General features: G+C 37.3%; 1 protein-coding gene across 1 annotated transcript in view; it reads right to left on the reverse strand.

The window, feature by feature from the left end:
• The window catches only part of LOC148942217 (tRNA (cytosine(34)-C(5))-methyltransferase-like), a 42,807-nt gene extending 28,832 nt beyond the window's left edge, over positions 1-13,975 (reverse strand). The window contains exon 1 of the mRNA XM_089103253.1: positions 13,850-13,975. Coding sequence (XP_088959379.1) covers positions 13,850-13,975 — 126 coding nt within the window. The remainder of the gene's footprint in view (positions 1-13,849) is intronic.
• Positions 13,976-15,317: the final 1,342 nt, after the last annotated feature.

The raw sequence follows: 15,317 nt of genomic DNA on the forward strand, positions 1-15,317 counted from the left end.
AAGTTTTTTGACACTTTAACTAGTAAGTCATTGGACATAAGTTTACGTTTGAACAATTATTCGTTATTATTTCTGTTCATCTTTGATTAAATATAGGCTAGTTTCGTATTGAATGAATTTTTGCTAGTATGAAATTGTCAGACCTTCCCTGAACTTTGTAGAATAAAGACCTCTGTTTGAAAATCTTTACACTTGGTGAATTTAGACAACAATAAGGGTTTCTGTTTGAGACCAATTTTAGAGCTTGAGTTCTAATTATTGGTTGCTGCAGTAGAAGTTGCCACAATTGGTGTCTGGTGGCGGGATAAGACCCCTGAATTTAGAGAGAAGTTGAATGGCGGATCTGGAATGGGGACAAAGTGTCTACTATTTACGCAAGTGATCCCGTTTGAATAGCTCCTGAGTTAATAGTAACTAATTTAATGACGCTAGTGACATTTTTTTTTTTTTGCATAATTTTAATTTCCCATTTAGACCTTTGATAAAATTCTAAACCTAATCAATTAACTCATGTTACCGACATTTTGCTGTTTTACAACTTCAGTTTTTGTTTAGGCTTTTAAAAAAAGTCTAAACCTAGTTCTCTGGTTCAGCGAAATGTAATATCATAGTTTGATTGTGAAAAATAGCTAATTGGAGCTATGTTTAAATTCTTCATTAATATAAAATCAAAAACATGGAAATTGTTGTGTAAATGCATATTTCAAAGAAATAATAGCCTTCTTAATAATTTAATAAACTTTTACTTTCAGAGGAGATATGCTAACCCATCTATGCTCCGCATACAAGACGGTGAAGTCGCCGGCCCTTCAAGAGGAACAGTCATCAAATATTCTGGCCCTTTCATGACCACCAATCAAGAGAATCCCTACCCTTCCATGTCAATGCCACAACAAGCCTCAACCCCCCGTCAAGCGATGTCCGAACCTATCATGCAAACTGCTGATCTTAATGTAAGTTTAAATTTTATTATTATTTCTCACTAAAGATTTACTTAGATATGCTAACCCATCTATGCTCCGCATACAAGACAGTGAAGTCGCCGGCCCTTCAAGAGGAACAGTCATCAAATATTCTGGCCCTATCATGACTACCAATCAAGAGAATCCCTACCCTTCCATGTCAATGCCACAATAAGCCTCAACCCCCCGTCAAGCGATGTCCGAACCTATCATGCAAGCTGCTGATCTTAATGTAAGTTTAAATTTTACTAATATTTCTCACTAAAGATTTACTTTTACTTTCAGAACTCCGTAATGAAGCCCGAAGTCAAGTATGATTTGGTATATTAATTTGAAACTTTCAGGAATTGTTAAGGAGACTAAACATGAAAAAGGGAATTTTATAAAGTATAGTGGCTTTTACAATAAAATCATATGACCATACATTTCTCTGGTTCAACAAAATGTAATCTTGTAGTTTGATTGTGAAAAATAGTTAATTGAAGCTATGTTTAAATTCTACGTTAATATAAAATCAAAAACATGGAAATTGTTGTGTAAATGCATATTTCAAAGAAATAATAGCTTTCTTAATAATTTAATAAACTTCCACTTTCAGAACTCCGTATAAGTTGTTAGTACTAGTATTGTGTTCCTTGGTAAAATTCAGTAGAGAACTTGAACTTTTCTTCACTTCGTTGAGGAAATTTAGATTGAACTAGAACTTTTTATCTTACAGGAAAATATTTACAAGTATGGCATTACTTTTTCTATATTCCACCGAAAAATTTAGAATTGAACTTTAAATTTATTTATGTCTTTGTGAAATAAAGAACTGTAGTGGAAGATTTTGTTTTCTCTGGAGAAATTAGAATTTAATTGTGTTCTTTGGTAAAATTCAGAAGAGATCATGACCTTTTCTATCTTCTATGAAAAATTTAGCCTGCTAGTAGTATCTTTATCTCTAAAAATTCTTTTTCTTACATCTTTGACCTTTTTAATAGATATTCTGAACGTTTGACGTTCTAGCATACCCTAAAAATAATGAACATTTAATAAAGTAATGCATAAGATATTTTTAATGAAATAATGCCATGTAGAATATTAATATAAAAATACGTTAAATACAGTATTATACATTATTAGTACACTTGCACTTCACTTTCTGTCAATTCATCTTTATATTCATTGATGATATTTTCTGCTAATGTCCTTTTTATTCCGCCTACGATTTCACTGTCAATTGTCACATTATTTTTACATAGATAGCAGTTTTGACACATTGACAAGATATGATTTATGATGTTGGTGCAGGAGTATGCTTGTCTTCTTCTTGTTCTCTTTAAAATGCTAATACCGGAAAGATGATGATAGGATTTATCAACAGGTAATGTGTTACCAGAAGCCGTAGCAAGGAGTTGTCCCCGATCATCAACAATTATTTTTAAGTTTGCATTCTCTTTGAGCACTAATTTCTCTGGTAATGTTACTCTTGCATATCCACCGTTTACACGATTGAAATTCTTGGGTACTCCAAAGAAATCTAACTTCTCACTGTCATGACAACGCATGCATACATTTCCAATAGTGTTAACACTTGCACTCGTTTCATAGTTCAAGTATTTCTCCTTGTCTGCATTCAATACGACGATGATTTTTTCATGTGTACATACTTTTGTCGAATAATTCATCTTCACTTTTTTACAGATATGAGTTGTGTGTTTATCCTTCCACTGCGCAAAAAATACTGATTTAATGCATGCAATAAACTAGGTAGTGTCGATAACCTGCCGTAGAGTACCAGTGGGAAAGCCACGTCGTGTCTATGAACAAGCACAGAGTACGATTGGTAGAGCCGTAAGTATATTTCATGTAATTTTAAGATACGTAAAAAAGTTTAAAGAAAATACCATGTTAAAAAATTCAAATTATTTTAAAAGGTGGAGGGAAGGGGTACCGGTGGTCCTTTGGGAGCCCGGGGGACCTTTGGAGCCGGGGGGCGGGTCTTTGGGGGCCCGGTGCGGGCCTGTGGAGGCCTGGGGGGCCCTTGCGGCCCGAATGGTTCTTTGGGAGCCCAGTGGACCTTTGGGGACCGGGGGTGGGCCTTTGGGGGTCCGGGGGCCCTTTGGGAGCCTGGGGGGCCTTTGAGGACCGGGGGAGGGCCTTTGGGGGTCCGGGGAGGGCCTTTGGGGGTCCGGGGAGGGCCTTTGGGGGTCTGGGGAGGCCCTTGAGCGCCGATTGGTCCTTTGGGAGCCCGGTGGACCTTTGGGGACCGGGAGAGGGCCTTTGGGGCCCTTTGGGAGCTTGGGGGGACCCTTGAGGACCGGGGGCTTCCTTCGGGGTTGGGGTAGGGGGATTGGAACCCTTTGGGGTTGGGGTAGGGGGATCGGAACCCTTTGGGCTTGGGGTAGAGGACCTCATGACACTGTTAAAATACAACTTGTGTGTTATAAGGACCACAGAGTTTTACCCTTAAATTCTCTTCTAAAACCTTTTCTAAAATCATCTTTTAAAATGTCTCTAACTGTTTCGCCGAAATAATTCCCTATAATGGCTAAAACAGTTTCGCCCAAATAATCCCTAAACGTAATTTCAGGGTGTTCCTTTTGTTTTGGCATCCCTGTGCTTTCACATTTGAAATTACAAAGAAACCTTTTCGCGCGCTAAGATCAAAACATTCGCTCGGGAACGATTCTCTTTAGAAACAACAAATTAATTCCCCTTTCATGTCAATCAATCAATCATGACATCATCTGTCACGTGCGATCTAAACTTTGCCCCGGAAACGTTCTCTCTGGGAATACATCAAAGACATTAATTAACTTAACGTCATCTGTCAGACATTAATTAACTTTGCTCGGAGACAATTTGATTAATGACTCAATAATCCATGAAAGTGAGAAAGTTCCTGTTTTTCCATTCTCACTGACAAAATCAATAAAAACAGACATAAATGTGAGAAAGTTCCTGTTTTTTCATTCTCACTGACAAAATCCATAAACCATCCATAAATTACTGTTGACATCCATGAAAAACATCAAATAAATTGGCCCACACACATAACCATCCAAGAAAACATCCATAAATGTGACAAAATTCCTGTTTTTTCATTCTCACTGACAACAAACAGACATAAATTATGTAAAAAAAGTTGTAGGTGGCAGCAGGGGTGTCGCGTGGGAGTCAATAAGGCATCTCTACTGACAGATACAGTATTGTTTAATTTAATTTCATACCTCCTCAAGTTGACCTGAAAAATAAAACATAATATCATTCCTCAAAAATTATCTTTATGCTCTTTGACAAACTTGGATACGTTTACACTCTTTTGATTTATTTAAATTGTAAGAGCAAAAGTAGTAATAACAGTAGCCCCGAAAGTTTCAACTTAATACCCCCAGTTGTTATCCATATGTTGCTGAGGTGTCTTATTGGTAACTGTAGACACAGTGCCTTTTGATTTGGTTTTAAAGCAACATTTAGTTTCAAATATAATGCGCTAATTACATAATTGTTGGGGTTAACATACCCAATATCTCTAGAGACATAATTACTGGATTGTTCTACAATGCTGAACAAGATAACTGTCTAAAATTTCTGACTGGATATATTTGGAAAACGAATTGGCTTGTGAGGAGGGCTGCTTGCCTTCGATTCCTTTTGAATCTTAAAAATCGCACTAAAACTTTTTGATTTAGTTCAACATCCGCCGAAATATTACTTGAAATCTTCACCTTAATGCTTTTAGCTTGTGTAGAAGCAATAGTTGAAGTAGCATTAGTATCAGTATGCGCATAGCACCTTCGGTATCTTCAACATCCCCTTCAACACACGCTGAAAGTGTAAACTTAATACCATGAACCATTCCTGAAGCATTTCTGGTAAGTCCTCTTAACAACCTGTGTGGGATAGTGTATATCGATTTAGTTCAATACAGTTTCAATACTTTCCAAACTTTTCGCCTTCATACCTTTAGTTTTGGTAGCAGCAGCCGTAGTAGTAGCAGTAAAAATAATAGTAGTAACCTTATATTTAGTGGTAGTAATAGCAATAGAAGTCGTAATAATAGTAGCAGTAGTATGAGTAGAACCGATAGCAATAGGATCCAAATATTTTATTTTGGTTAGTTCAACATCCCCACAACAAGCCCTGTTAGTTTCAACTTCACACAACAAACTGTTCCTAAGATATTACAGTGACACCCTTTTGACAACCAGCATACAGACGGCTTGTTGTGATTGAGGTCACCCCCCTCCCTTGAAAAAAACCTGGAAAATTTCACCTTCATACCCTTCGACATAATTATGATAGTAGTCATAGTAGTAGTCTTTGTATTACTAGTTGTAGTATTAATGGCAATAGTGGTAGCACTAGTAGCAGCAGCAGCATTAATATATTACCATTACAAGTAGTTGCTATAGAAATAGCAGTAGTAAATGTAGCAGTGATAGAAGCATTACTAGTAGCATGCACATAATGTCTTTTGATCAGAAGATTTTCCCTCTTTAACATTCTCTGAAAGTTCCAACTTAATAACCAAATCAATTCTTGAGATTTTTTCTTTCGGCAATGTGCAGGCACATAGCGTCTTTTGATTTAGTTCAAATTTACCCTCAATACTGTCAATTTAATAGTGTCGTCGTAGTAGTAGTGGTGGTAGCATGTAAACATTCTCTTTTTGATCATCTTCCTTATTTTTTCTTCAGATTTCCAAATTAATACGCTTAGTCTTTCACGATCTACGCCTTTTTGATAACTTACATGCACTTAATGCGTTTCAATTTAGTTCAAAAGTCCTCTAGGCATTCTCTGAAAGATTCACCTGACTTCCCTTCGTCTTTTTGAAAATAAAGTTCAAACATACATACCTTTCTCAATAACCAAAAGTATATATAAACAATGAATGAATTGCCTAACTTACAACCCTTAACCTGAGGACTGTGGGGAGGTTGACATCCCCAAAGACATAACACCGGATCTTTCAACAATGCTGAACAAAATAGTTCTCATTTTTCAGAAAGTTTTTTTTTCAAACTAATAACCCACAACACCTGGTTCTGGTCCGCTCTTGTTTAAGTTATTAATTTAAAAACTTTTCCCACAAAACAAGTTTTTCAAAGAAAAGTAAAAGGCTCCATGAAGCCAAGAATGAGCAAAAATAAAGTCAAATAATCTTCCAAGCGTAAAACTACCGCACAGAAATTACCAAACGCACATAAATTACAATAAATAGCCGAATCAAACTCGAAACGAGCCTAAAATTAACATGAGTAGGGCTGATAACCCCCATACCTTCTCAAGACCAGAACACAATTTGAGCTTTACTGAAAAAAAAACGAAAAAAAACAAAACAAAACAAATGACCGTAGATTGTCAGTTTAATTAACATATACTGAAATTTGTTCCTTAAAATTTTAAAAAATTTTTATTTATGAAAGTAAGAAAAGTAAAAACAGTTCAAACGTATTTTGTTTTCAGTAAAACCCAAATAGTGTTCTGGTCTTGGGAAGGTATGGGGGTTATCAGCCCTACTCATTTTAATTTTTGCTCGTTTCGAGTTTGATTCGGCAATTTATTGTAGTTTCTGTGCGTTTTGAGTTTCATTTATTTATTGATAGCGATTTGGCGTAGTTTTACGCTTGGAAGATTATTTGACTTTATTCTTGCTCATTCTTGGCCTAAAGGAGCTCTTGACTTTTCTTTGAAAAATTTGTTTTATGGAAAGTTTTTAAATTAATTTCTGCTCGGTTTTTATTGACATAGTCTTTTTCATGGGAAAAATAATATTCTATATCTTTTCAGTTTTTTCTATAAGAATCCATAGTATGGGTTGCTATTTGTATATTGGAGAAAATTTTTCTACAATTTTTAATCTTGACACAAACAGTATTTCTTAACTTAATTTTATAGCTCCTGAAGTCGACCAAAGAAATAAAGCTTAATATCATTCCCAAAAGATTATATCTATGATCTTTGACAACCTGGATACACTTACATTCTTTTTATTTATTCAAATTGTTGGAACAGAAGTAGTAATAATAGTATCCCCAAAAGGTTAAACTTAATACCCCCTGTCGTTCTCGATACATTGCTGAGGTGTCTTATTGGCAAACATAAATACAATGCCTTTTGATTTATTTTAAAGCAACATTTAGTTTTAAAGCATAATGGGCCAATTGTGGGGGGTTGACATGCCTTATATACCTAAAGACAAAGTTACTGGAATGTTCTACTATGATGAACAAAAAGGCTGTCTAAAGATTTTTACTGGGTGCATTTGGAAAATGAATGGGCTTGAGTGAAGGTCTTCCAATCTCTTGTTACTCTTAAAACGGGCACCAGAACTTTCAATTTTGAATTGAATTCGCTCCTTTAATCTTTTTAATGATATTTCTAGCTATTATAGTGTTGCTGTCTATGATATTGCTTTTTTGCCCTTCTGAATACCTGCATGCACACAGTTTTTTCCTTTGATTGAAACTCCTAAACGTTTCCTTTTATCTTAATAACTTTAGTGTCATTAGTTACATTGACAGTAGTGGTAGTATTAAAAGTATAAGTATAGTGCCTTCCGGCTAGTTCAAAATCCCCCGCAACTTACCCTTAAAGGTTTAAATTAATAATATAATTAGTTCTTCAGATATTACTTTGTCGCCTTTTCGAAAGTCCACATGCTCATATTCTGTTTTATTTTAGCTTAACATCAGCCTAAATATTCCTTAAAAGCCTTAGTACCCTTAGCTTGTGCAGTAGCAATAATTGTAGCAATATTAGTAGCAGTATGCGCATAGCACCTTTAGTTTCTTTAACAACCCCTTCAACACAGACTGAAAGTTTCAGCTTAATAAATAGCGTCAACCAGTCTTGAATCATTTCTGATGCGTCCGCTTGGCAACCTGTATGAGCATAGTTTGTTTCGATATAGTTCTATACAGTTTCTATATATCCCAAAATTTTCACCTTAATATCCTTAGTTTTAATAGCAGTATTAGTAGCTGTAGTATTAATTGTAGTTGCCTAAGCTTTAGTGACAGTAGTAGTAATAGAAACAGTAATACTAGTAACAGTAGCAGTAGTATGAATAGAAGCAGTAGCATTAGGATGCAAATATTTTCTTTTGGTTAGTTAAACATCCCTCACAACAAGCCCTGTTAGCTTCAACTTCACGCACCAAACTGTTCCTATGATATTGCTGTTACATCGTTTTGATGACCTGCATACAGAGGGCGTTCTCTGATTCAAGTCATCTTCCCCCCCTCAAAATTCCACCTTCCTGCCCTTAGGCGTAGTTGTAATAGTAGTCACAGCAGTAGTATTATCTATATATAGTATTATCCGAAGTTTATAAGATCAAACTTTCTATATAAAATTTATATACCGCCAGAACATTGCTTACAGTCCTTGCCCTGAGGACTGTGTGTGTGTGTGGGGGGGGGGGGTCATCCTCAAAGACATAATTTCTGGACCTTTCAATTACGTTGAACAAAAAGACTATTTCAAAATTTGTATTGAATTTGTTTGGAAACATGGTAGGCGTGAGAGGGGGGTTAGTTGCCCTCCAATCACTTTAAACTATTAAAAAGGGTACTATCCCTTTCGATTTCCAATCGAATGAGCTCTTTCGAAGTTTCTACGACATCAAATGGCAATCTCAAAATTTCTATCAGATGCATTTCGAGAAAAAAAGGGGGGGGGGTAAACACCCTCCCTTCATTGTGAATTTAAAAAGGGTAGTAGAACTTCTGGTTATCAATCCAAGGAGCCCCTTCCAAAATTTATACGATCACCCTTTCTATATCTACCTTATATGCCCCAGGGCATAACTTACAACCCTTGCCCTGAGGACTCTGGGGTTGTCATCTTGAAAGACATAGTTTCTGGACCTTTCAATTACGTTGAGAAAAATGGCAATTTGAAAATTCTGATTGGATATGTTTGGGAAATAGTGGGCATGGGTAGAGGGGTTAGTTGCACTCCAATCACTTTAGACTATTAAAAAGGGCACCGGCCCTTTCAATTTCCGATTGAATGAGCTCTTTTCGAAGTTTCTACGACACCAAATGGCCATCTCAAAATTTCTAGCAGATACATTTCGGGAAAACAAGAGGTGTGGTGGGGGGGGCATCCATCCTCCGATCACTCTGAATCTTAAAAAGGGCACTAGAAAGTCTAATTACCAATCCAATGAGCCCGTTTCGAAGTTTATACGATAACCCTCTCCATATATACCTTATATGCCCCCAGGGCATTATTTACAACCCTTGCCCTGAGGGATCCGAGGGGGGGGGGGTGTCATCCTCAAAGACATAATTTACAGACCTTTCATCTACGTTGAACAAAATGATATTCTCAAAACTTTGATTGGATGTGTTTGGTAAAATGGTGGGCGTGGGAGAGGGGTTAGTTGCCCTCCAATTACTTTCGTCTATTAAAAAGAGCACTAGTCCTTTCAATTTCCAATCGAATGAGCTCTTTTCGAAGTTTTTACGACAACAAATGGTCATCTCAAAATTTCTATCAGATGCATTTCAGGAAAATAGGCGGTATGAGGAGGGGAGATTCATCCTCCCATCACTTTGAATCTCAAAAAGCACACTAAAAATTCTGATTAGCAACACAATAAGCTCCCTCAAAAGTTTATATGATCATCCTTTCTATATAAACCCTATATGCCCCCAGGACATAACTTACAACCATACCCTGAGGGCTGTAGGTTTGGTTGTCATCCTCAAATATATAACTTCTTGAACTTTCAAGTACGTTGAACAAAATGGTTATCGTAAAATTTTTATTGGATGTGTTTGGGGAAATGGTGGGCATAGGAGGGGGTTAGTTGCCCTATAATCACTGTCGACTATTAAAAAGGACACTAGACCTTTTAATTTCCAGTCGAATTAGTCCTTTTCGAAGCTTCTAAGACAACTCATTAGATAGGAAGTGCCCTGGTAAAAAAAAAACAAAATAAAACAACATTGTGCGATCATCACTCTTTATTTAGGCAATACTATTGCGCTGCCTATGATATAGCACACCAAAATTGTAAATTTCTTAATAAAAGCTAATTAGCAGTTATTAATCTTATTTTAGAACAAACTTATCTTGTATTGTGTTTTTTAAACAAAAGTATCTGTTTTGCGTTTACTTTCCCGTTGAATACTCGTAAGCAATTCTAATCCTTCTATCCAACGACATTAAACGACAAAATACGTTTAAAATGTTTTAAGTTTTATAACTTTAAAAAACGAAAAATTATTAAAACTTTAAGGAATATATATCAGTATATGTATACTGCACAGACAATCCACAGCCATTTCTTTTTCAGTAAAGTGCAAATTATGTCTGGTCTTGAAAAGTTATGGGGTTAACAAAGACATAATTTCCAGACCTTTCAACTACGCTGAACAAAATGGCTATCTCAAAATTTTGATTAGATGTGTTTTGGGAATTGATGGGCGTGGGGTGGGATTTTTGCCCTCCGATCACTTTTGACTAATAAAAAAGCACTAGCCCTTTCCATTTACAATCGAACGAGCCTTTTTTGAAGTTTCTACGACAACAAATGGCCATCTCAAAGTTTCTATCAGATGCACTTCGAGATATTATGAGGATGTGGGGCGGCGGGGGGGGGGACCCAACCTTCAACCATTCACAATATTAAAAGGGACACTAGAACTTCTGATTACCAATACAATGAGCCCCCGAAGTTTTTACGATCACCCTTTCTATATAAACATTATATGCCCTCCGGGCATAACTTACAACCGTTGCCCTGAGGGCTGTGGGGGGAAGGGTTGTCATCCTCAGAGACATTGAACAAAATGGACCTTCCAGTTACGTTGAACAAAATGGCTATCTCAAAATTTTGATTGCGTGTGTTTGGGGAAGTGGTGGGCGTGAGAGGGGGTTAGCTGCCCTCCAAACACTTTCAACTATTAAAAAGGGTACTAGCCCATTCAATTTCCAATCAAATGAGCTCTATTTGAAGTTTTTAAGACAAAAAATGGCCAACTCAGAATTGCTATCACATGCATTTCAGGAAAGTACGAGGTATGGCGGAGGCGTGTCCACCCTACGATCACTCTCAATCTTAGTAAGGGTACTAGAACTTGTGATCACCAATCCAATGGACCCCCTCCGAAGTTTACACGATCATCCTTTCAGTATATATCTTACAAGCCCCCAGGGTATAACTTATAACCTTTGCCCTGAGGGCTGTGGGGGGTTTGTCATCCTCAAAGACACAGTTTCCGGACCTTTCAATTACGTTGAACAAAATGGCTATTCCAAATTTTGATTGGATGTTATGGGAAAATGGTGGACGTGGGAAGAGGTGTTGGTTGCCCTCCAATCCCTTTCGACTACTAAAAAGGGCATACTAAAGAGGACGACTACTAAAAAGGACCTATTGGGTTGATTTATACCACTGGCACCACTTATTGGGAGGTAAGGTACGGGAGTCACCACTTATTGGTGCAAAAATGGCGCAAAAAGGTTGCTATGCCACTTACTCGAGGGGGAGAACCCCTTGTCGGCCCAAAGGTTAGTGGGATTCCCGCGCTTACTCCAACGGTTCCGATTTCTATCGGGTACGTGTCTGTGCCCGATTTACAATATACCCTGCCTTAGGGTACTCTAGCTTGATCGAATGGTCCCAGGGGCCCCTTTTTAAGGCCAAGAGTTACCGGTAATATTTCTAACTATCTCTTTAGACTCAACCTAGGCTGAAAAGTCAAAGATTTATATAGTATAAAAATCTTACTGTAATCAAGTCACGCTACAAAAAGGAACTAACTACAAAAAGGAACTATTTTCCCCAGCCCGCTCCGCCAGCCGCGTATCTGGGACGGGGTGATGGGGTGGTAATGAATATTTCCAGCCAATCCGAGGGCATACTAAGTTACTGGTCAAACAGCCCCAACTGTGCACTTAACCTCGTGGTCTATGTAACCAACTACGCAATTAGGAGGACATAAAATGGCGTCACCAAAATTAAAGGAAAATTACTAATTATTACTAGGGGAAGGAAAATAATTAAGGGGCCAAAAGAAAAGAATCTGGGAAAGACATTTATCTGAACAAACTGGGACCAATGGTTACAGCACCTCCCTCCTAAGATAAATGGCCGCTACTCCGATGGATTGGCTGGAAACTCAGACATAAAATAAATAACATTAAACTCAATATCACCAAACTTGTATCTTCTATTCTTTCTTCCGCCCATAACTATACTTCCATCGGTTGGCGCAGGATTCATCGTCATCCCGACATCTCTACCGCAGAACCATTATGATTTAGATTGTATAGGATCCGTATTTGGTTTTGCAAATTGAAGTCTCAAAGATTCGTAGAAATTCATTTTGTGCAGCACAATCAAAAACAAAAATGTTCTCGCTCTCACGAATTTACATTTGAGAGGAGCAGAGAATCAGTTCCTGGCACTTTCGATGATGCCAGCCCTCATGAAAAATTTTGGCTGCACTAGCCTCTTAATTTTCTATCTGTGGAGACAACCCCACATCTCAATAAAAAGTAAATTGCCCCTTGGCATAATTTCCAATAATCTAAGGCCGAAAATGCAAAGGCCTGTGAAAACGATAAGGGTACTGAGAATGAAGGAAAATTTTGAGCGAACTATGAATCGCCTTTTTTCTGGGTTTCCTCCCCTGGGATAATTAAATGAAGAATATGCGTTGATGCTAACTGAAGATTAAACTTCGATACTGAATATGGTTTTTCCGGAAATAATTGTCAATTCCCATGAAGAATAACAGCTATGAATAGGGTTACTGGACAAAGATTTGGGTGAAGTTTGAAGTGACTGGGAGAGAGTATCCCCCAAGGACTCCAGATCAGAGAGGCAAAATCCCGGTAAAGGGATCATAACTTGTCCGCCAGTTGTGCATTAAGGAGAAGGACTACCTTTCGCGACTTCCCACAGGGGATCTTCCCCGAGGAATTCCTCTCCCTCATAAAGGATCGACGTATCTTTTGAGTTGATAATGCTAGTCTCAGATTCCTTTCCAAGTTTTTCCAATCCGACTCGACATTCAATATCTCCCAACTTTCTCCAACCCGTTGTAGGTCATTCATCTCTATTTTGTAACCATCTTTCTTTATTCCCCATGGGTCTTTGACCTCTTTTTCCTCCCTATTGTTTTTCTCCCTATTATTTATGTTATCAAGGCACAGCCCATCCAACATTTTTTTAACTTATATTATTCTTTTCTCACAATCGGGACATGCCATAAGCATTCCCGTTATCTGTCCCCGGTCTCAATTTTATTTCGAAATCATATTCTTGTAAGCACAGGGCCCATCGTGCTAATCGTCGGTTATCTAGCTTCATTACATTCAGCCATCTCAATGGGTTGTGATCCGTTATTATTTTAAATTTCCGTCCATATAAATAATAGTCAAGTTATTTGACCGCATATATTATCGCAAGACATTCTTTTTCAATTGTGCTATAGTTTAATTCTGCTTTTGATAATTTTCTGGATATAAATGTGATTGGATGTTCCCCTTCCTTAACATCTTGGGATAAAACTGCCCCTAATTCGTAATCTGAACTGTCAGTTTGTAGGACAAATGGTAACGAAAAATCGGGATTTCTCAGTATCCATTTGCTACAAAGAGCATTTTTCAGTGTATCAAATGCATCTTGTTCCATTTCTGACCATTTAACGGGGTCTACGGCCCCTTTCCTTGTTAACTCCGTCAAAGGTGTAGCAATCGTTGCAAAATTCGGTATGAATTTTTGGTAATATCCTGCCAACCCCAAGAATGACCGAACTTTTTTCTTTGTGGTCGGAACTGCTGCGTTTCTAATTTTTTCTGTTTTTTTCCCTTAATGGGGCTATTATACCGTTTCCTATTTGGTGTCTCAGGTATTCTGTCTGTGACTGTACTAATTTACATTTTTCTACATTCAAAGTTAGTCCTGCTCTCCTCAACCTGGTTAATACTGGTTCCATATGGATTAGATGTTCATTGATTAGATGTTCAAGCACGTTGCTTCCGTTTGTCTTTGCCATATCTGGTTAGTATTATTTTTATTTTCTGATTAAGAATATACTTTCTTACCCTTTCCTCTTAGCCTTGTTTTTGGTGGTAATGTCTCCCTCCTATTTTTAGTGTGCCTGTCTGCTATTTCGGACATTTTTTCAATTGTTTGTAGGTGTTTCTCTTTTAGGTACATTCTCGTATTTGGATGAGTATTTTCTAAGAATTGTTCCATCGCTGTTTTATCCACTATTCCCTTTATCTTATCTTTTATTTCTTCCGGGTCTTCTAACATTCTATAGTTTCTAACTCTAGCCGTTTTAAACACATATCTTTCAATTTGTACCCGTGTTCTTCATAAGTTTCGTTGTCTCGTTTTCTTTCGCTTCTAAACCTTCTTTGAAAGTGCTCGGGGGGAGATTTGAAACTTTTCAAAAATGGCTTGTTTTAGTCTTTCAAAATCTTTTGAGTTTTCAATTGGTAATGCTTTATATGCAATTTGTGCTTTGTAGTTAAGGAGGGGCTGTATTCTTGTCACCCAGTTTGCTCTTGGCTATCCGCTTATTTCCGCCGTTTTTTCAAAATTGTATATGTATAAATGTACATCTTCATTTTTTTTTTCATTGGTTGAAGGTTTATTGTCTGCATTATCTCTACTGTAGACGATTTCTGAGGCTCTTGGGAATTTCTCCCGGCAATCATTTCCATTATGTATTTTCTTTCCTCTCTTTCTGCCTCCTCCTTTTTGACTCTGGCTATCCTATCAGCCTTTTCATTTCGTTCTCTTCCTTGTCTATATTTCTCTGTTTCTTTCTCCATGAAGTCTAATAGTTGTTGTGTCATATCTATTTGAGTGCTTTTTCGCGAACTTCTGCTGGAAATTGAGCTTCTACTACTCCTGCTACTTGGCCTACTATGATTCTCACTGTCTTTATATTCTCTTAATTCGTTTTCTGAGTCTGCTCGTTGTATAACATTTTCTTTTCCCCGCAACTCCCCTACTTTTTATACCTCCTCTGAAGGGTGAGTTTGTTTTGCTTTACCCGTTCTTCACTGTAATGATTTTTCCTAATATATTATCGCCACTGTTTCTTTTATTTTGGGTTCTCTATCTCGACTTTAATCTGTCTAAGTTTCCCTTAAAATTTTTTCCCCGTTCTTCGTTCGCACTGGATATTGCTCTATCACAGGATTCGTTTTGAAGATTTCCTTTTCAAAAGTTCCACAAATGCCTATTTCACATGTTGAAAGATATACTGTTCTAACTGATGGGGTTTTTCCTACAGTATTTTAAGTGGGAATTGCTTACAAGTGTGCCTCTGATTTCGGATTTTGTTTTACAGCGGTAGATCTTGTCTGAATTCTCCGTTGTTT

This window comes from Artemia sp. Qi Xiang Cuo, chromosome 17 (genome assembly GCF_049724085.1).
Source record: "Artemia sp. Qi Xiang Cuo chromosome 17, ASM4972408v1, whole genome shotgun sequence".
In the NCBI taxonomy this organism is placed as follows: domain Eukaryota; kingdom Metazoa; phylum Arthropoda; class Branchiopoda; order Anostraca; family Artemiidae; genus Artemia; species Artemia sp. Qi Xiang Cuo.